The 22,287-nt window shown below is 41.2% G+C and overlaps 1 protein-coding gene across 11 annotated transcripts in view; it reads right to left on the bottom strand.

The window, feature by feature from the left end:
- The window catches only part of Fer (FER tyrosine kinase), a 308,103-nt gene that overhangs the window by 193,528 nt on the left and 92,288 nt on the right, over window positions 1–22,287 (bottom strand). For 4 of the 11 annotated variants that reach the window (XM_087565632.1, XM_087565634.1, NM_001395758.1 and 1 more), the window contains exon 9: window positions 21,562–21,751. In XM_087565632.1, the coding sequence (XP_087421758.1) occupies window positions 21,562–21,751 (190 nt within the window). 11 annotated transcript variants of the gene reach the window in all.

Here is a 22,287-nt window from a genome sequence, read left to right as displayed (position 1 = left end):
CAACAAAATACTGCGGGCCAAGAGACAGATTTCCTCAGCAGGACCCTTGACCATTCCAAGAAACCACATAGCAATATTCATGGTCACTACAAGGTCATTGGGTTATCAGCTAGCAGCACAGGAGTAAGAACACTGGTTCTTTCTCTGCCTTGCTCCCTTCACTTTCACACTTTCTGCATGGGTGGCAGCTCTTGGATTTCAGGGTCCAGTACTGTTTCTGATGGTCTATCAAGAAATAAAGAGGACCTTAAAGGCAACGAAAGGCTAAGAAGCTGGCTGACTGCTCAGAGTACCTGCCTAATGTGTAAGGGTGGGTTCGATCCCCAGCAACATGGATGGATGGATGGATGGATGGATGGATGGCAAGAAAGAGGGAAGGAAGGAAAGATGGAAGGGAATAGAGGGAGGTGGGGGGGGGAGAAGGAAAGAATATCCAACTTCCAAGCCAAAAATAGTGTAATATTTGCGTATACAGATAAACAGTTTTGAATATAGTTGTGTATTAAAAACATCAACTTTAAAAATAAGTATAGAAATTACTAATCAATAATTTCTCTCTCATTTGCTGCAATGTAATCATAAAATAAAACTCCATAAAATCAGCAACAGAAAGGACCTCCTACATCTACGTTTCTCTACTCTACTTTTGATTTTATAAAACATGGAGACTGAAGGTAAAATGATTTCCTCAAGATGCTCATAAAAAATGACATATCTAACTTACTCCCTTTCTACCATCATTAGTCAGACAATATCCAGAGTCAACCAATGATTAACATCAGTAACTCAGACAAAAATTTAAGTGGGAGGGGAGATAGATACACTTTAATTCTTTCTTATATTTGAAACACTCAACCACAATTTATATTCTGTACAAAACCATGGATCGCTTACACCTAAAATGATCTTCAATCCACAATTCAAAAATATGGTGAAGACAAAAGAGATCGATGAGTTTTGTGATTATAAGAAACAGGAGGCTACCACTATGAAGTTGCACATACAGGAAGGACAATTTTGTACTGCAATGGCAAAAGATCATGTTAGAAATTATTGGGGACGCCCGGATGGATGGATGGATGGATGGATGGATGGATGGATGGATGGATGGATAGATAGATAGATAGATAGATAGATAGATAGATAGATAGATAGATAACGACAGCATCCAGAGCAGCTGTGCACACCTGCAAGGCCAGCACTTGTTGGAGGTGAGAGGGCAACAAGGAAGCGGCAGAGACAGGGCCATCCCTGGCTGCATATGGAGCCTATCTCAAAAAGAACATCAAAAAGACGAAACAAAAAAAGGAAGGCCTTTCAATATCCACCTAAAATACCTTGGATTCACATTACAGAAACGTTTCATTCAATGCCATTAAGAAAGTAGTTCAGAGAGTCACCCACTGATTCTAAGCCCTGTCAGACGACACTACTAACATGGCAGAGGTCGGCCTCCCCTGGGAGTTGACTGTGTGCCAACAGCACACACGACTACCTTGTGTGTCACACCTTCTACATCACCGTGGATCAGGTCCCCCTCACAGATCAGAGAGCCAAATTTACAGAGTGCTCAAGTCATGTCTCTAAGAACAGAGCAATGAGTTCGTATTCAGAATTCTGCTTCCCACATTCAAATCTAAAGTGGACTGTAAATCCAAAATTCCTCCTTATAGACATTTACGGTGACTATTTATAGAATTGAATCTATAGTTTTAAAGATCAACTTCACTGTGTCAGAAGTGTACCTAGAATATACAGACACAGGGGTATTCTTTTGAGGCATGCAATGATATTAAATAGCTAACAGATATTTTAAACCTTGAATAGAATTTCAGAATTTAAAAATAACTTATCTTGGAACTAAGCACAACCAATTAAATACTTCATTTGGACATATCTTTTAACAGATTGTCTTCATAAAACAAACTGTAGATCCTATCTTCAGAAATACAAGTGAGCATTGTTTGATCTTCCTGTGAGCTGAGGGATTGGAGGCTGCTGTGCAATTGTCTGTACTTCATACCTTTCCTAAGTATACATGCTTTGAGACCAGGTAGTAGGCCCGTAACAGTTTTAATAAACCCATCATCTTACTATTTTACTGTTCTCTTAATTCATACAGAATTCACCAGTTTTTCTATATACCCAAAACAAGCACACTGAGAAAGAGACCATGGAAACACTCCCATCCACAATAGCCTCAAAAAAAAAAAAATCTAGAAATGAACCGATACAAGGAGCTGAAAAGTGTCTATAATAAAAATTTCAAATCTCTGAATTAAAAAGATTGAAGATATCAGAAGAAGAAAGGAAAAAAACAAAACAAAACTCTCCAATGGTCATGGATCCGTACAATTAATACTAAGAAAATAGCCATCCTACCAAAATCAATTTATAGATTTAATAAAACTCTAATCACAATAAGATGCTTTGTAGAAAAAAAGAAAAAAAATCCCTAAATTCATACAGAAGCCCAGAAGACCTCAGATAGCCAGAACAATACTGAGGAAAAGGTCATTTCTGGAGGGATAGCGCACCAGGCTTCACACTACACTGCACAGTTGCAGTGATGCAATCAGCATGGGCCTGGCACACAGACAGACAAGTCCATCAGTGGACTAAAGCAGACCCAAGCACAAGTACATGCAAGTGCAGCCATCTTGAACAGCTACTGGGGTAGTCTGAATAGGACTGACTTCCATAGTCTCTTATATGTTTAAATGATAATGCTTAATCATTATTTGAGAAGAATTGGAAAGACTGGAAGGTGTGGTCTATTGGAGAAGGGTGGTCCTGTTGAAGGAAGTAGGTCACTGGGAGTGTGGGCTTTAGGGTTTCAAAACCCCACACCAGGCCAACTCGCTCTGCTCAGCTATTTCTCCGGCACCACACTGCCATGACTGCTATATATTCCCTCCCACTGTAATAACAGACTAAGCTTCTGAGACAGCAAGCAAACCCAGTTAAATGTGATCCTGCATAGGAATTGCCTTGGTCACAGTGTCTGTCCACAACAACAGAACAGTGACTAAGACAGCAACATATGAAGATGAGGAGGAAGGAGGAAGAAGGAAGGGGAGGAAGAACAGGACAGGAAGAGGAGAAGCAGAAGAAAAAGGAAGACAGGAAGAAGAGGACGAGTGGGAGGAAGAGGGGGAGGGGGAGAGGGAGGGGGAAGAGGAAGAAACCACCACTACCAGACAGCCCATTGTTTGATGAATGAAGATGAATGAGAAGTTTAAAGCATTTCATCTATAAGAAAGTCTACAACCCCTGTGAGAGAACAATATAGGAAGCATTAAAGGACTACTTCAATATTGTGTTGTGGAGAATAAGGACGAGCAGGCATTCCTCTCTTTAAATACAAGTTTGCTTAACAAACTGAGATTTCAGACCATGATTTGTAAAGAGCAAAATGCAAAGCTCTGAGGATAAGAGTCAAGCTAAAATCCCAATCCAGATGGGTCTCAATCCTTCAGTGTCAAAGACACTGGAGTACAAAGAGAGGCAGACAACAGCCTGAGGTGTTGTGTCCCACTTCCCAGGGTGTTTATAGCTCTGAAAAACAACTCCTACCTAGAATTAGCTCCTGTCAGCTATTGTGTGCTATACGCTAATTTAGAAAATAGCTGGATGCATCATAAAAACAACATCAGAGAGTTAAAAAAAAAAAAAGAGAGAGAGAGCCACAATGTCTCTCTAAACAGAAGGTAAACAGTGACTCTATGGGAATGCAAGCCCCTACAACCAATCCAGGAGCAAAGTCAGCTCAGACCCTGCCAGTGCCTCTCTGGATGTGTCCCTCAGTGAAGACTTGGGACCGAGGAAGACAATGGGGATTGTTCAACAGGGCACTCGCAGGCTTCTCATGTACTGACTACACTCAGCCAGAATTACCTGATGAACACAGATAAAACTCTGTGCTTATGCATGAAATTACAGAATCCAGTATGTGTTTACTTTGTTGAGCTGTTGGAAGACTTCATTTCAGTGTGCACTTCTATGCTAAATAGCTTTCTGAGGACAGTGGTTGAAAACTATTAACATAACAACCTTTATACTACTTTCTCTATAAAAACCACAAAATAGTTAAATACTAATTTTTTTAAATTTCCACTTTATTTTTTAAATGTAGTAAAACAGATACAAAAGAAAACAAAAATAAAGAAATTTATCAAAAAATAAAAGGAAAAAAATGAATATTTTAAAAAACAATCAACAAATAAAGAATAAAATGTAAGTATAAAATATCAAAGGTGAAAGGTTATAAAAATGAGGAGTGAAAAGCAGGACCTATCTTTAAACTAAAGGCTGAGTCAACTGTGCCATCAGCTCTGTAGGACGTTAGCGTCTGGGAAGTCAGAGATGGTGACTATAGGATGACAAACCTGTGTGCACACCAATCGCAGAGGATTTTATTGTCCTCTGATATTCTTATAAATACACAAACTGAGATCATAAAGTCCATGCACACAGGGATGACCTGTAAATTTATGAACAGTATTACCTAATGACAAGACTACTAATAAGAATATGATAGCCCAAATATTCCCCCGAGTTACACTAAGGCAGAAAGTATGTGCCTGTTCCCATTGTTTTCGAAGAGAAATAGAAAAGAAATGGCAGTCATGTGATCACTGACCACTCTTTCAGATATTCCCATTCTTATTTCAAAGCCAGAATTTGTTTTTCCTAACATAGAGAATGGGGACAAAAACAGCCTCAAATATCAGAGCCTTAATTAGTAAATGCAGGCAGCTAAGTTTGAACTAAAACCAAACAAATCGTTCATAAAACTCTTTACAAACACAACAGATGTGGTACAGGGTGCTGTTCCTATTATCCACCAAAACTATATCCCATACAGTAAAAGATTACTGGCTGGTCTGTTCCAGATTATTAAGCTAAACTGGAAGTGTTAATTTATAGAAAAACAATGCTGAGCTCTGCAGTCACATATGGTGAGAACTTCTCAGTTATTGTCCCTAATTATCATGATGAATATTACTCTCTTAGTAATCAAGCTCAGCAGGTAACAAAGACTGTAACTTAGGGAACAGAGGTCTGAACGCCATTACGAATGTTAAACTGAATTGTGTTTCTGCACACAGTGCAGTCTCTTTTACCTTCTCATGGGTTAAAAAGTCTATTTATACTCAAACCTGGGAGGCAAACAGAAAACCAATTAGGCAAGTAATGAGGACTGGTGCTACCACCCCATCTCCCTGGCTGAGTGTCTGAGTAATCGCAGAGCTCAAAAGAGAACAAGAACCATAATCAGGTGACTGCAAGAACTACAAAACTATGTCCAGGCCTGGGGCAGGGCGGGAGCCGCCTTCCTCCTTACCTGGTATCTCTGGATCTCTGATGAGGAAGGCCCAGGGCTCATCGGTATAGAGCATTTTTTACAGAACTTGGAGTCAGAGTCAGGCTCCAGGTCACCCTCACAGTGGGGACACTCCACACTCTGCTCCATCTCAAATCTTAACTAGAGCTAACGGTATGCACGCAGAAGTCAGTGTGTCCACAGATCATCCTGTCTGAGACAAAAGCAAGACAGAAAAGGCACAGGCCTTGATCTCCTATTTCAGTGTCGCCCTCTGTTGGCAGGGCACTGTACCAGTCAGCTCTGGATCAAAGGAACTACGACACCAACAATATTGGAGTTTTTGTTGTTGTTGTTTTGGGTTTTTGTTTGTTTGTTTGTTTCATTTTCTTTGGATGGGAGCCCATGTGCATTAAATGAAAGCCCATTATCTAAGACACAGATTATATTCTTATGATCTGAATGAAATAACTTATTTTCTTCCTCTACAACATGCAGAGGTCTTCCAACTGAGTAGAGAAGTACATTTCAAAATCCCTGGGAACTCACCAAACTGCCAAGTATGTCTTGAAACAAACCTTCATGAGCATCTGGGCTATAAATATAAAACTTCTATAGTTTATATTACTGAAGTCTAACTCTAACACTTCATGAGGAAGGAGGGTGGGAAGAAAGCAGGTTTGGGACATTCACAGCCATGAGTGGAGGCTGAACAGAAGGCCTTTTCAGTATTCTATTCCGTTGACTGGATTGTAAAACACTACATACAACAATCAGAGACCATACAGTGTTCTTGATGCACATACAGGGCTTTCTTCGTGCTTGTGTGTGTGTGTGTGTGTGTGTGTGTGTGTGTGTGTGTGTGTGTGCGTGCGTGTGTGTGTGTATATGTGTGTGTGTGCGTGTATGTGTGTGTGTGCGCGTGTGTGTGCGTGCGTGCGTGCGTGCGTGTGCGTGCGTGTGTGTGTGTGCGCACGCGCGCGCGTGTGTGTGTGTATGTGTGCGTGCGTGTGTGTATGTGTGCGTGTGTGTGTATGTGTGTGTGGTGTGCACGTGCGTGTGTGTGTGTGTATATGTGTATGTGTGTGTGTGTGTGCGTGTGTGTGTGTGTGTGTGTGTGTGTGTGCACGCGCACACACGTCCAGGCTCTCTCCAGGGTCCTGGCTGGCTGCATGCTTGTAGCCCCATGGCTTCTGCCAGGAGAGTACTGAGCTTCCACGTGTGCATCACCACCCTTGGCCAGTACAGGGTTTTCGGTGGAATAAAGTTCATAAATCTCCATGGAAACAAAGCAGGAAAAACAATTTAAAGGCAGTGGAGACAGGTCTTGGTTTCAAACCTTACTTGGACCATAATTCTGACAAACATTTCTCCTTTAAAATTTCATACTCTTTAATTTACATATTTGAAAGAACTAAGGCCAGGTCTGGTGGCACATGCTGGCAATCCTGCCATTTGGTAGGACTGAACGAAATGTGAGTTCAAGGCCAGCACGTGCCACATTGTGACAGCCCACGTCAATCACAGTAGAGTCTCATTTCTGTTCAATTTCTACTACTTGCCTGTGTGTCTGTCCACTTTTCACTTTGTTGTGCATAAAAACCACTCATGTTTATATCATGCCCATCACAAATGTCTCATTTTGTATTCAAATGATGATTTCATAGTTTCCCTTAATAAATGAAGGGAGGAACTGGGAGAGAAAGCTTCTTATGCCCTAGCACTGTCCTGGCTATGAGCATCCGCCATTGCGTCCCTCATTGGCCCTGAGTTTATAGCTGCTCAAGCTGAGGTACTCAGAGGCTAGCTAACTTCCCGGTCACGCCCTCAGTAAGGAGCTGGGTCAGGACTGACATCCAAATCCCTCTAGGACATTTCTGTCACTCCACCTCTCAGGTGAGAGCCTTACCCAAAGCACTCTTCCCAGAAGGAAGTCCCCAGATACTCTAGATTGACTAATTCTCTTCTGCTTAAGTAAGGATGAAATCAGGGAACACTGCTAATGTTTCTTGATAGTCTCTGTCGGTCTCACATTTTTCTAGCTCATTTTAAACAGGTAACTTTAACTTCTATTTCTGAATAAATTTACTTACATTTTCCTATCTTTGTTGCTTACTTACAGCTTGGCTCTATTCATTTATTCTCTCAGTATTCAGTGAGGAGTTACTAGGTGCCAGGCACTCACCAAGGCTCACAGAATCACAAAATTCTAAATCTGGAAGCAATCTTGGAGATAAAAATAAATGAAAATTAATATTTACAGCCAGAAATATGAATCTAAAGCAGCTATATTTGACTCTTACTTTACTCCCAGAAGTAAGCTAAATCTGGTGTTTCCTTTGCATTGTGAATGCCCCCCTCCCGGTTTGGTTTTCTGTAAGTAGAAGTATTGGAGATCACCAGACCGTCTTCAGATCCTGTAAAGACGGTAACCGTACGGATGACGCCTTAGTTCCCAGCTGCTAAAACAAAGGCCATAGGTGCAATGAGTTAGGGATCTATAATTTCACATTTCTGAAAGTTGAGCATCATTTCCCTTCTAAATCTAAACGAGTTTCGGGGCCATGCTAAAAGTGTTTTTCCCATTTCAATGGCAACTTAACATACTATAACCTTCAATGATTGAATTCCTGTCAATCTCTTCTCTAAAACCCGAGTAGACTGCTCTCTGGGTACTCTTGCCTTTGCAGAGACTCTGGAAACAGGCACGAATGATTCTGTTGCTTGAAAACTCCCCCTTTCCCTTAGAAAAGTATTTTATATAAATATACAATGACTCTTTCTTACCAGGAATTCTAATAGTCTGTCCAAAATTTAAAAAAAAACAAAACCTATTTAATGTCTGAGTCTACATCTCAAGTCTTATGCCAGGAACGCAAATGGCAGTAAACAAAACGGAAGTGTCTCCTCAAACTAAACTTGTGCATAAATAGGTATTATGGGGAAGACTATACAAAATAAACACACATGCCCTAAATCCATACGTTAACACATACACCAATGCACACACTAGTATTTAACCCATGAGTCCCTGTTAACAAGCGATGGTAGTTAGTTGTAGGTACTGCTAACAAGCGATGTAGTTGTAGGTACTGCTAACAAGCGATGGTAGTTAGTTGTAGGTACTGCTAACAAGCGATGTAGTTGTAGGTACTGCTAACAAGCGATGGTAGTTAGTTGTAGGTACTGCTAACAAGCGATGTAGTTGTAGGTACTGCTGCAGGAACTAGTGGTGAAGACATTAGGAGCTGATGCCATGTAAGGACAGACAGCGGGCATCAGAGACAATGATGGGGATGGGGTACGCAGGACAGAAGTAGGCTCCTTAGAGCAATGTATCCTGTGAAATCTCTTAAGGGAACGGCCTTAGAAATGCAAACTGAAACTATTTAGGATGCCAGTCAGATGGTTAAGGAAAGAGGAGAGAGGGGAGGGCACAAATGCTGGTAAGGATGTGCAGGAGTCATTAGTGGGTAGGCAAACTGTGACAGACGCCACTACAAAAATCAGTGTGGTGGCTCATCCAGACACGAGAGGCACCCTGCCACCCTGATATACCACCGCTGGGCTCACATTCCCAGGACTGTCCACCTGCTCATCCGTGTTCGTCAGTACTCCACTCACAACTGCCAGGAACCGGAAACAGCCTCTAAGTGCTGTCAGGTAATGAAACCCTACACTACACATCAGAGCATTTTAGTCATCCGTGTGGAACTGAGACTTGCAGGTTAATGGGCATGACTGGAAAAAATATTGAGTGAGGTAATTTTAGACCCACAGCAGCAAACCTTGTGTGTTCTCACTCATGTGCAGACCTCACTGTCAAGACTTTAGACTGTTTGCTTGTTTAACTTGTAGTCTCTGTTAATCTAGGAAACCAGAGAGCGGTGGTTGGAGAGGGAAGCAGACCTCAAAAGAAGGAAAAGAGGAGAGCAGGCCTGACATGAAGAAGGAGGGACCCAGTGAGAAGCTGCTTAGGAGGAGAGAGGAGGAAGTAGGATAGAAAACCGACATTAAGTACCACTGAAGATCTCTGGGAAATCTGTGTGGAAAGCTATGACCTTCTTATACATTACTTTTCATACAAAAAAAAGTGTTTAATGGGATTACCCTTCACAAGGGATGAGTATCTGCCTGGAAGCCATAGACTTATATAAAAAGGCAGTGCCAAGTGTCAGTTGTTGGCGTCAGGATGAACTAGAGACCCCTCAACATAAGTAGTTGCCATTCCTCTTCAATGCCCATGAGATCATGATAATAAGACATGTGGCTGAGGAAGACATTACACACTGTCGTCATAGGACATGAAGAAATCAAGTCCATGCCAACCACGAAGCTTCCTCCCTGCTGGCTAGCCTTCACAATATCACTTGGTAGCTGAAAGAGAAAGGCTGCCAACCGTCTTGCCCAGCTATGAACCCTGAAAGTTACAATAACCACTGGCATAGCATGATATGCCCATGGGTGCAAGTGTGGCACAGGCTATGGGAATACCTGCCTGCTTTCTGACTGGATTTAAGGTCTGCTCCACAGGGGAACATGTGTCAGACACTGTAAAGCTGACTGGGAACCCCAGGGGTGACCCCAGCACCGTTATCCCGTTAGGTGGCTTTAGTATCAAACGGTTCCTAGAGGAGTAGTTTCCAGGTCTCATCGGGGAGGCTGCTGTGTGTAATAAGCAGCAGTGAACACAGGCACTCAGAGCTGGTGCTGGTGCAGCCAGGCAGTGTGGAGAGCTGCTCAGCCCTAAATGGAACCTCTATGCCATGCCCATCCTGCCAGTCTCAGGGAAGATGGAGGGACCTAGAGTCTTCTGGACAGGACAGGACAGGACAGGACAGGACAGGACAGGACAGGACAGACAGGACTGCTGCTCTCAGGAACTGTGGCTGACTAGACAGACCTGCACACACTCAAGACAATCACCATCCCAGCATGGAGTAGAGATTACTAGCCCGACCTGAGGAAACATCAACAGTTGGTGGCTGCAGGGAGAGGAAGTAGCAGGCTTTTTTTTCCCCACAAGTGGTTCCCTGGATGCCAGCCTTTCTCCAATGGGCCACCTACATCCATATTCATGTATGCTCAGGCAGCCCAAAGTAGACTAGGTAGGTAAAAAAATAAATAAGTAAAACAAGACATGAGGATGAGGGGAACTGTGAGGTGAATGTATGAGGACCTAGTAGATAAGAAAAACAGTCAAAATGTAGGAAATTCTCAGAGAATAAAAATACATATTTAAAAAAATACAAACACAAAAGCATATCCTAAGAACTGAAATTATGAGGATATGGTTAGTCCTATGAAAAACTAGGCAAGACTATCACAGAAAAGACATGTCAAGGGGGGAAGGGGGAGCTTGGGGTATTCAGACCACAAGAGAGCAGGAGAGCCCCATGGGAAGACTGGGTGGGTGTGGATGAGGTTCAGTTCTCAGAGACAAACGTGGAGTTCAGGACATGGTAGACTGGTGAGTAGCTCTGACCATCTCTAGGTGGGTTTTGCTGCCGTCCCAGAGCAGATGCTGCCCAGAGGTTAGCTGGAGGGGAATGTGCAGGTAATACAACAGAACTTGCCTGCACAGTGCATATGAGACTTGGAGAACAGTAACTATTAAGTCAGTTTCCCACTTTGATGGGCTTGAATAGCTGTTTGAGGTGGCAGTTATCCCATTTACATAGAAATGAAAGCCTATCTGAGGGGCAGAATCCAGTTTGGGTAACTCACATCTAAGACCATTCAGTTCAATTATGGAATGAACTGTTCAAGTTCCAGGCCAGTGTTCATAAATTAAGTATTTGCAAAGTATTTTAGCCATGAAATGAACTGCCATGTGCTATGTATGGCATTATCTGGACTACATAACATAAAATAAGAATAAAGCATTAGATCTTCATACTATAAAACTAAATAAAAAGCAAGGTAGTGTCCTGTGGTAGGCACAATAAAAACAGAAAGCGTCCACATACATTTCAAAACCAATATGCACTGCTTTATTATTAAAGAATAAGGTAACGAGATACCTCAGTTACAGATGTTTGGTTTTCTGACACTGAGCTCCATCTGCTGGTAATGTCATAGCTTTAGTTATTATACCATTAAAAAGACTAACGTGTGGAAGTGCAGAATGTAGTCTTCAACACTTAAAAAACGTTTTTTAAAATTAGGAGATAACATTTAAAATTACAATAGCATTTCCTTTCACTCTACATACTATTAAGTGAACTTATCCATATGCAAGGAATTGAAATACACATTTCTGTAAATAATTTTGTTAAACCTTCGAGACAATTGTGTCGTGTTTCTAGAACTTTCTAATTAACTAGGAATCTTCTTTCAGAAAGGCTCCATAGCTTACCCTGAGGTCATACAGTAAGACTTTGGATGCACTGTCAGGCCCGGCAAGGACAACAAAGCCTGGATAAAATACAGCTTTAACAAAAGAAAACTGATGAATTCCCACAATCTCCTCTAACTTAGAAGTTCTTAGCTGAAATGAAACATCTCAGTAAGACGATTAAATTAAAAACACTGGTGTGAGGCAAAGTGGCCGTCCCTTGGCAAAGAGTCACTGAGGTGTGGGCTTTTCCTCAGCAACTTTGCTCAAATGAAAATCAATGCAAGCTAACAGGAGGCTCTGGAAGTCTCCAAGTGCTAATGAAGAAAGTGTTTATCAAATAATCTCTCCAGAAATGTAACATCTGAACTGTGATATATGTATCACATATAAAAGTTTGTTTAGAAAAATCTTCTCTCCAAAATGAAACGTCTTCATAAAATAGCAAAATTATCTGCAATTACTTATCTTTAAAATCCTTAAAATATACATGAAGATTGATTTTCTACATATTCAATGAAGAAATTCATAAGGTGAAATTATAACTAAATAGAAATGACACATTACATAAAATACGTCCTAAACTGTAAGCTAAAGGGGAGAAGACTGGAGTTTCTGCTCAGTCACCATCTGTAATAAAAGCTTGTAATCTAAACAATTGGAAAATTAGAAAAGTTTTGTAGAACTAAGTTTCTACAAACATAAATTATTTTTAATACTAAAATAATCCCCCCAATTTTTTTTATTCTTTTTTTCGGAGCTGGGGACCGAACCCAGGGCCTTGTGCTTGCTAGGCAAGTGCTCTACCACTGAGCTAAATCCCCAACCCCTCCCCCAAATTTTTAAAGATAACAGATATTCATTTAAAAAAACAGAGTAACTAAGAAACTGACCCGTAACCATTTATCCACGCACATTCAACTTGCAGTAAAAGAAGCAGCACTGAAACAACACGTGGGCCTCGGGCTGGGCTTTGTCCAGCTTTGTTTTGAGACAGAATTGTGTGGAGCTGTGACCTGGCCCTGAGTTCCCGACCCCATCATTACCATCTGAGGAGTGTCTGGGAGTGTCTGCCTGTGCCGCTGCACCCAGCCTAAGGAAACCCCAAACACATCGCACATCCATGCTGTCCACTGCTCTAAGTGTAGCTACATCGTTAAATGAAGGAAGTCGACTGATGCAGTCTTCATCCTAAAGAGCTGACTCTGGTGTCATGGCCTCCTCTTCTACTGAAGGAGTCTAGATTTTGTGTTTGAAGGTTTTATGAATCACATTCTTACATTAGCTGCTGATATCAAGGGTCACACAGTATATATGTGACAGCAGTCACACAAGTGTCAGTGTGACAGCCTCTGCTACACATTTTATAAGCTAAATGCAACGATACTTCTGCACTGTGACAGCCTTCTTTCACTTAAGCTCTGCGACTTCAGCTTCCACTTAAGTTTTACCTTTGAGTGCCTACAAAGGAATGGCTCCCATGGGGCAAGAGCAGTAACCACAGACTGAGGCCACAGTCTACCACTGTAACCAGTTATGAAGGGCACAGTCTAGCACAGTAAGCACACATGTAGAGCCCAGTCCTCTACAGTTTTTGTGTGGTCTTGATATCTGGTTACAATCTCTTTTTTCCTGGTTGTAATTTTATATTTTGCTGAATTTTGCTGTCTTTGGCTACCTCAAACAGTCTGTGGAATAAGGCAGGAAGCAACTGTCAATTAACTCTGGTTACAGGAATGCAAAGGCCTTGTGATGTAAAGCTTCATAAGCCCAGAGCCATCAAAGGTCTGAGTAAGCAGTGAAGACAAAGGCTGAGTCACCACAGCTCGGCCCCACCCCAACCCGTCCCATACCCTTAAAGTCCTACCCGCAGCCATGGCACTGGACTGCCTTTCCTGGAAAGAATAAAGACGAGCTCTGAGCATCGGCACTTTCACAACTCCTCTCAATCAGCTAATGGACCCACTAGCACTGGAACATCCCCATGTTTGCTAACCCAAATCAAATCGCATGGCTTGCTTGGCACACTGTCACTGCTGTTCCTGACTCAGGGAAATGGGGAAAAGGCAATGTTCCCACAGATCAGCGAAGAAGCCCATAAGAGATGGCACAATTAAATCAGGTTTTCACATTCCTGTAGAAAGGGAAAGGGCAGAGCGTGTCTTCATGTAGGCAGAGCAGACTTGTTTTATTCCCCATCTGGCAGAGCCTTGAGTACTTGCACTAACTATCCCATCATCATAAAAGCATAGTATGACTTCCAAAATAGAAACAATTATGGTTTAATTCCACAGTGCAACTTTCTAAATTGTAATGAGCAACCGCTAAATTAAAATGAGACCTCTAAATTGTACGCTGTCACCAATGCTAGCAAACGTGCAGGCACCAATCTCTGTTAGTGAGTCACGCCGCTGGTGAGGTGTCTGCGTCACAAACTAGACCCGCAGAAGCTGACAGTTCTTCAGGATACAGAAAGCCTCATGGTTTTCACTCCGACCAGAGGGGTCTGCCTAAGCATCTTCCTATTGAGTAAGCTCTCCTCACACTGACGCAAGCACACAGGAGACAACAGCTAATACTCCTGCAGCACACAGAAAAACATCATCAAACCACACAAGATGCGGGCGGGCTTCCTTAATCTTATTAGATATAATGCAAGAATAAAGCCTTGAAAACAAGACAAAATAACTACATTGATTACAGTTAAATAAAGTCTATATAATTCTACTATACATAAAGCCAAAACAGAAATGTATCTCAGTGTCTCATGACGACCTGAATTCAGCTTAAGTCATCTAAGCATGAGTGAGCAGGATACAAGTCACCAAACAATTCTCCTCTGATCTGCATGGGCCTGATCGATGCCAAAGGTACTGAACGGTTTATGACCAATAAACAGCTTATGACACCAAAATATGTAGATTATAATAGCTAACACTGCTAAGGGTTTATTAAAATTATACATTTGTAATAGCTGTTAACATAAGCTATATCTGAATACCAAGATATAATTTTGAGAAATTTAAGTAACTATATATAGAGAGATTGTCTATACTCATTCATAGCACTCCTTAACCCCATGAATGCCAGAATAAATCATAACATTTCAGATTTCTTGTTATTTTCTACTTTCCTTTTTGCTGCTGTAACACTAAGACTATGATCAAAAGCAACTTCATATGTGTGTGTGGGGGGGGGGGGGGAGGAAGCCTATCCTTCCATGATAAAATCTACTACAGAGGTAAATGAGGGCAGGAACTGAAGCAGACGCTTGAGCAGAAATGGGACGGGAATGGTACTGAGTCACTGCCTGGAGCCCTGGCTCAGGCTCATGTTCAGCTCGATTCTGTATCTAGTGCAAGCCTACCTACCGGCCTAGTGGTCAGTCCACCAACATCCATCAATGATCAAGACAATCCCCCAGAGGCACGCCCACAGTCACGCCCATGGGCCCATCTAACCCAGGCAAAGCCTCAAGACTTGGCTTTCCTCTTAGATTGTCCCAGGTTCTATCAAGTTGATAATCAAAGCTCAGACAAAGTCCTAAAATATTGGCTATATTTTCCATTTCATTTTATCATATTAAATATTTTCCAATAAAAACTTTGGAATACAACATCAAGTTAGTATCAACTGAGCAACAGATTTTCTTAAAATCACAATTTATCTCTTGACCTACAACTTGACCCAAACAGTACACTGAATTTTCTTAAACAGATAAATCACAAATTGTTGCTATAGGATAGATTTTACTGAATCATAAAACAGAAGTCTTACTCCTGTGAGTTAACTTTTCAATAACTTTTAATACTTGTAATTGAGACCACAAACATAATCAGTGCCTATTGCTACATATTCCTTCCTTCTACAATTTCAATTTTAAAATCTAAGAAAGTTCTTGCTATGAAACCCAGGCTGGCCTGACTTCAGCTCATAATTCTGCTGACTCAGTGTCCTGGGTGGGGACCTGACTTATGCCTAGTGTTTTAAGAAGAAACCAATAGAGAGAGGTATGAGACAATGAATTACCAATACCAATGTTTCAGAAACTGGCTATTTAGAAAGACTAAGTCAGGTGACCCAAAGTAACTTGTAAACAACTGAAGCTCTCCCTTACAAATGCCTTCATCATGGTCCCCTTACCCAGCCTTGTTTTCCTCAGTTCTCTCTGCTCTCTGGACAGATGTTGCTTTATCAGGGGTGCCTTCCTTGACTTCTCTCCACACAAACACATTACTCACACCCTGATTCTCCCACTAATTGCTATATTCTCCCACAGAATTCACCACCAGACATACTCCATATTTAATGGCTTCTGGGATGTCTCTACCAGTGACAGAAAAAGACCCTGACAGAACTGTGATGATTCAAAGGAGAGATGTTCCCCGTGTGTCCCCTGCCAAGACGAACTCTCCCCCCCACCCCCCCACACACAGTATGGGTATCTTCTCAGGAGACAGAAAAGGTCCTAATACAAGCACAATAAAAATTATGTGTATTTTGCTTGTGGATGTACTGTAAAGCTCTAAAATAGCTGGTCTAGTTCTGTTTTGGGTGGCTGTTTTAGTTTCTCTGTTACTATGGTAAAATACCCTGATAGAAATCAACTTTGGGGGAAGGATTTCCCCTCAATTCCAGTTTTCAGTTCATTATTGGAGAAGAGACACAATAGCAGCAGAGGGCGGTCACACCACACCCACAGTAAGCAGACATGAATGTATACATGCTCACTTGTTTGCTTGGCTCAATCCTTTCCCTCTCACATGGTTCAGGAACCACTTGCAAGGGAATAATGCCACCCACAGTGGACAGGATCTTTTCATAACAAATGTCTAAGACAATTCTCCATGGACATGCTCATCAGCTAACCCAATGAAGACACTGTCTCAACATTCATTGAGATTCTCTTTTCAGAATTTTCTAGACTACGTCAAGTTAAAAAATCAACATCTGGCCTGATATAAATACCCACCTTTTAAATGAGTACATATAAGTCACTGTATATGCACTATTATAAAATGAAACTTGAGGTTCATTTCATAAAGGAGAAGCAAGGTACACCAGACAAATTATACGGTCTTCCATTTATATAAGAAAAGAACAGAAGGCATATAATTTACATGCATGCTTCTATTTTACAGATAGTGCGTCTGGAAAATTATTTCTGCGAAAGAAAACTGAATAAACAAGGAACACTGAGACCCATGTACATGCCCACATGCATGTAGTGTTATTAAAAGGCATTACATGAGGCCTTGCTTTAACAAACAGAAATACATAGCGTAATCCTTCATAAATCTATTCAATCATCCTTACAGTGAGTAAATGCTGACTAATGTATCTATGAAGTGAGAAGTAACTATCTAAAAAATAAAGTAGAACTATTTGTTTCACAGGGTTTTCAATATAGAGAATAAATTATACTTATTATCTTTACAGTATCAAAAATATCCCATAAGACATACTACCTCAATAGAATGGAGGCTTATAAAGTTTAAGGAGCCTCACTGTAATTACAGGGCAGACACAAAAGAGTTATTCAGCTCTTCTGATTCTTGGTCTGGTATTTTTCTCGTTATACCAATATTTGGTGCACAAGGCTCAAAATTAAAACTTAAGTTGGTGACTGTAAGAAAGAAAACATACCTCATAATGATATAAAACTCTCAAAACCACAGCAATTCTTTCATTAATTCAGGACAGTGCTCTTAGCATAAGACTGAAAACTGAACACTGCAACACAGGGTACAGCTGAGTCATCTGACAGGCCAGCTTTATAAAGTTAGCTACTGACTGAAGACGCAGCAGAACGGATTTTATCACCTCTGCTGTCTAAGAACAGTCACTCAGCTATGCAAAGAAGACGAATACATATTGTCTTTCTGTCTAGCAAAGGGGATTAGATAAAATGTCAATTTCAGAAATGTCAAGGTGAAGTCAGTTCTCTTATAGGAGAGCTATGCATGTTTTAGAAGAAGGGGATCACTCTGTGGTTGCCATCAGGTCTAGACATAGACCTGACACACAAGGAAATGCTTTAATCAAAAATCACCGTATTTGGTCCAAAACTGTCATAAAATAAGCAAACAGATAACTCTGGTGTTAAAGGGAAGTTTAATTCCACAGTTCAACAGATACTAAAATGAAGCTTATTTTGTTACAATTACAAAATAGTTAATAAACAACTAACAAAAAGTGCTTAATAAACAGTAAAGCCAGCAGCTTATGCCTACTCGGTTATCAGGAAACACTGATGTTGATAACTACACAAGGGGAGACTACAGAGTTTACATGCCTAACCTGACTCAGAAGATACATTCTTTTGATCTCTAGAGCTAGAAAGGATGCCCAATACAACATGAATCCCCAGTTCATCAAGAACTTGCTGTCTTCTTCTCCCCTTCCTACCGAGTAGAACCCATCTGTTGTACTGTCTCTTATGATACGGAAGAGAGGCAGGGAGAGAAGGAAGGAGGGAGGGAGAGGGAATGCACGGATACAGATAAGACACACAAATAGCTAAGAGATAAAATAGTTAGATAGAGGTAGGTAGACGGATACCGATGACAGACAGACAGAGGACAGACAGATAAGAGCACGTGAGTGAAAACCAGAGATACTGTCTCTTCCCCCATTACCCCTCGGCCCTTTCCCTTATATAAACTCTAACTTACTTCATAATGCTATTCACAAAACACTTTTTCAGTAGTCATTTTGAAAAAAATACATTTAAATATTATAATTTTTATTATTTTCAACTAAATATATATATACTGAAGATGTTAATTGAAAAAGTTAAAGGATGCAAAATTTCATGAATACAAGTGGGGAGAATTAACAGTAAGACCTCTTAGATGTTCTCACTGAATTCCTTCAGTATCAGATGTAGTCCTTCTTTCAAATTTACAGTAAAACATTTCATTAACATCAATTTGCAGAATGGCCTATAAAATTTATAAAATATTATTTTATTATTTTTAACTACAAATAACACACAGTATTCCTTTTGAAAACCTGACAAATTTTTCAGTGAAAGTCTTACTAATTTTTCATTTTGGTTTGGTTTGAGATGGAGTTCCCATGCTCCCTGTGATGTCTCAAACTTGCCACTACCCAGGCCAAGCCACTCGAGTGTACTTAGAAGTATGTGCCACCAACCATACGTGCCCAAAATTTAATTGCTAATTAAAGACTTACTAAGGCATTGTTTCAATGTGTACATAAGAGATAACTTATAATTACTATTTCAATTACTGAAAATAAATTGAAGACAATAAAACAGACAGCACTCCTTCAAATTAACAAGGTAACATCCTTGCTTATAAATCATCATATAAACAGTGTAAGAGAAGAGGGTGAAGATGTCAAAAGAGCAGTTTGCTTTCTTATACCTTATTATATATTTTCTATGAAACACTGTTTATTCAATAGAGTTGATAAATCTTTGACGACTTAAGAATTAAACTCTAAAGAATCACAAATTCTTAAAAGCCAGGCTTTAACGTCTACCAATTGGGAGTAGTTTTTATCTGGCAACTTGAGTAACTGCTCTTTATTCTACCATGATAGTAGCAACATAAGTTATACATTCGATTACTAAAAACTGCTTATAGGACTGTAAACCACTGAGAATTAAGCTCCAATTCCACACTGACATGCAGGTAAATAAATATTACGGACCATAATCAAAGGAAAAATACAAGGTTTTTAAAAGCCAAGTGAAAAAAATAATGGGAACTGCTCTGAAAGAATATGCATGTCCAATAGAAATCAAGAAGCATAAAACAGAGGAGAGAGACCCACAGGCCTTTGCTGTATGTGCTCAGATTCCTGACAGGCAGCTGCTACTGGAGAATGAAGCACAATTTGCAAAGTGATGTGTCAGCAAAATGCAATTAATACAAAAACAGCTATGATTATAATATTCAAGTACTTCATATTCATTTCTATGTTATTACAGGTCTAAATATGGCTATGAGGACATTTGGATTTATTTAATATACTATTTTTATTTTAATACATATTTATTATATTATTTATAGAATATATTTATAATATAATATACAACATATTGATTATTTACATGTACATAAATTGAAAATTATTAAAATGTCAACTATAAATTCTTCAATTATAATACTTCCATCTATGGAGTACATTGAGCTGCCCAGAGAAAACAGAAAAGCATCCCTCCCTCAGGATTTTTAAGCACTGCACTTCTTATATTTTTGCCTGAATAGATTTCACTGGTGAGATAAAGAGCCATTCTATGTACTAGATCTAGGATATCCAGAGACTCTACCAATGTCCCAGGGAGCAAAACTGCTACTTAGTAATAATAACCAACACAAATGACAGGTACATGAAGTACACAGAGGGTGGGTGGGTGGATGGATGGGTGGATGGGTGGGTGAGTGGATGGATGGATGGATGGATGGATGGATGGATGGATGGATGGGTGGATGGATGGATGGGTGGATTGATGGGTGGATGGGTGGGTGGGTGGATGGATGGGTGGATGGGTGGGTGGATGGATGGATGGATGGATGGATGGATGGATGGATGGATGGGTGGATGGGTGGGTGGGTGGATGGATGGGTGGATGGGTGGATGGGTGGACGGGTGAGTGGATGGGTGGATGGGTGAGTGGATGGGTGGATGGATGGATGGGTGGATGGATGGGTGGATGGATGGGTGGATGGATGGGTGGGTGGGTGGATGAGTGGATGGGTGGGTGGATGGATGGGTGGATGGATGGGTGGATGGGTGGGTGGATGGATTGATGGGTGGATGGGTGGACGGGTGAGTGGATGGGTGGATGGGTGAGTGGATGGGTGGATGGGTGGATGGATGGATGGGTGGATGGATGGGTGGATGGATGGGTGGATGGATGGGTGGGTGGGTGGATGAGTGGATGGGTGGGTGGATGGATGGATGGATGGATGGATGGATGGGTGGATGGGTGGGTGGGTGGATGGATGGGTGGATGGGTGGATGGGTGGACGGGTGAGTGGATGGGTGGATGGGTGAGTGGATGGGTGGATGGGTGGATGGATGGATGGGTGGATGGATGGGTGGATGGATGGGTGGATGGATGGGTGGGTGGGTGGATGAGTGGATGGGTGGGTGGATGGATGGATGGATGGATGGATGGGTGGATGGGTGGGTGGGTGGATGGATGGGCGGATGGATGGATTGATGGGTGGATGGGTGGACGGGTGAGTGGATGGGTGGATGGGTGGATGGGTGAGTGGATGGGTGGATGAGTGGATGGGTGGATGGGTGGATGGATGGATGGGTGGATGGATGGGTGGATGGATGGGTGGATGGATGGGTGGGTGGGTGGATGATGGATAGCTAGTAGATACATAGGCAGACAGACAGATGACAGATAGATTTACTGATATATACTAAACATCAGGCAGGTAACAAAACTAAAATTCAGTTAAATTTTAAGTTATAAATCCGAACAAATTAAGGATCAAAAAAATTTAAGCTAAATCAGACTTTATACTATGAAAAAATAAACACCATCAACCTAAGGCAAACAAATGTCATGGTTCTTAAGAAACAGTGAAGAGCTTTTGCCTTATTCTTATTTCTATCTTTAAACGATACCCTACCTTCCTGCTGTCTCCCAGGGATAAAAACAACTTCAGTCTGTCCTTTCAGTTTTGAAGGCAAGAGAAGAGCTTTTTGTCTTCTGACTCTATGGGTGGCTGCTGAAGTGCCCTCCAGGTGACCTGAGGTGACTGACAGGTAAGTCTATTCTGCATTTACAAATAAGCTTAATAGGACCTGCATGTTAACAAGAGTAATAGTTTGTTACAGCGAACCAGGATTAGTTTCACGCTCACTTATTACCCAGACGCTTGCGCCTGCCGGCTCCCTGGCTTACCATAGATGTGACTGACCGCGCATCTTCTTCGTAATTCACCACAGGAGGTGGCTCTTTCCCATCATTTTCCTGTACTTTTTGCTCCAGCAATTCTTTCTGTGCTGCGCACTTTGCCTCAGTGCATCGCAATTGCTGGACTGACTGTTTCAGCTCTTCAAGTGCCTGCTTTTGGCCCAGAAGAAGCACAATGCTACAATAGAAAAAAATGAATATACATTATTTCACCTCAACAAGAAGTAAAACCATTAATGAAAAAGTCTGTGTATGTGTATATCTGTGTGTGTCTATTATATGTGTCTGTGTTACATGTGTGTGTGTGTGTATCTGTATCTGTGTATCATGAGTCCATGTGTCTGTGTGTGCATCTGTATATGTGTATCATGTGTCCATGCATCTGTGTGTACATCTGTGTATGTGTCTGTATCTGTGTATCATGAGTCCATGTGTCTGTGTGTGCATCTGTATATGTGTATTATGTGTCCATGCATCTGTGTGTACATCTGTGTATGTGTCTGTATCTGTGTATCATGAGTCCATGTGTCTGTGTGTGCATCTGTATATGTGTATCATGTGTCCATGCATCTGTGTGTACATCTGTGTACGTGTCTGTATCTGTGTATCATGCATCCATGTGTCTGTGTGTGCATCTGTATATGTGTATCATGTGTCCATGTGTTTGTGTGTGCATCTGTGTATGTGTTTGTACCTGTGTCTCATGTGTCTGTG

This window comes from Rattus norvegicus, chromosome 9 (assembly GCF_021556685.1).
Source record: "Rattus norvegicus strain SHRSP/BbbUtx chromosome 9, alternate assembly SHRSP_T2T, whole genome shotgun sequence".
In the NCBI taxonomy this organism is placed as follows: Eukaryota; Metazoa; Chordata; class Mammalia; order Rodentia; family Muridae; genus Rattus; species Rattus norvegicus.
Note: the sequence above shows the minus strand (reverse complement) of the source record. Positions and strands in the feature narration are given on the sequence as shown.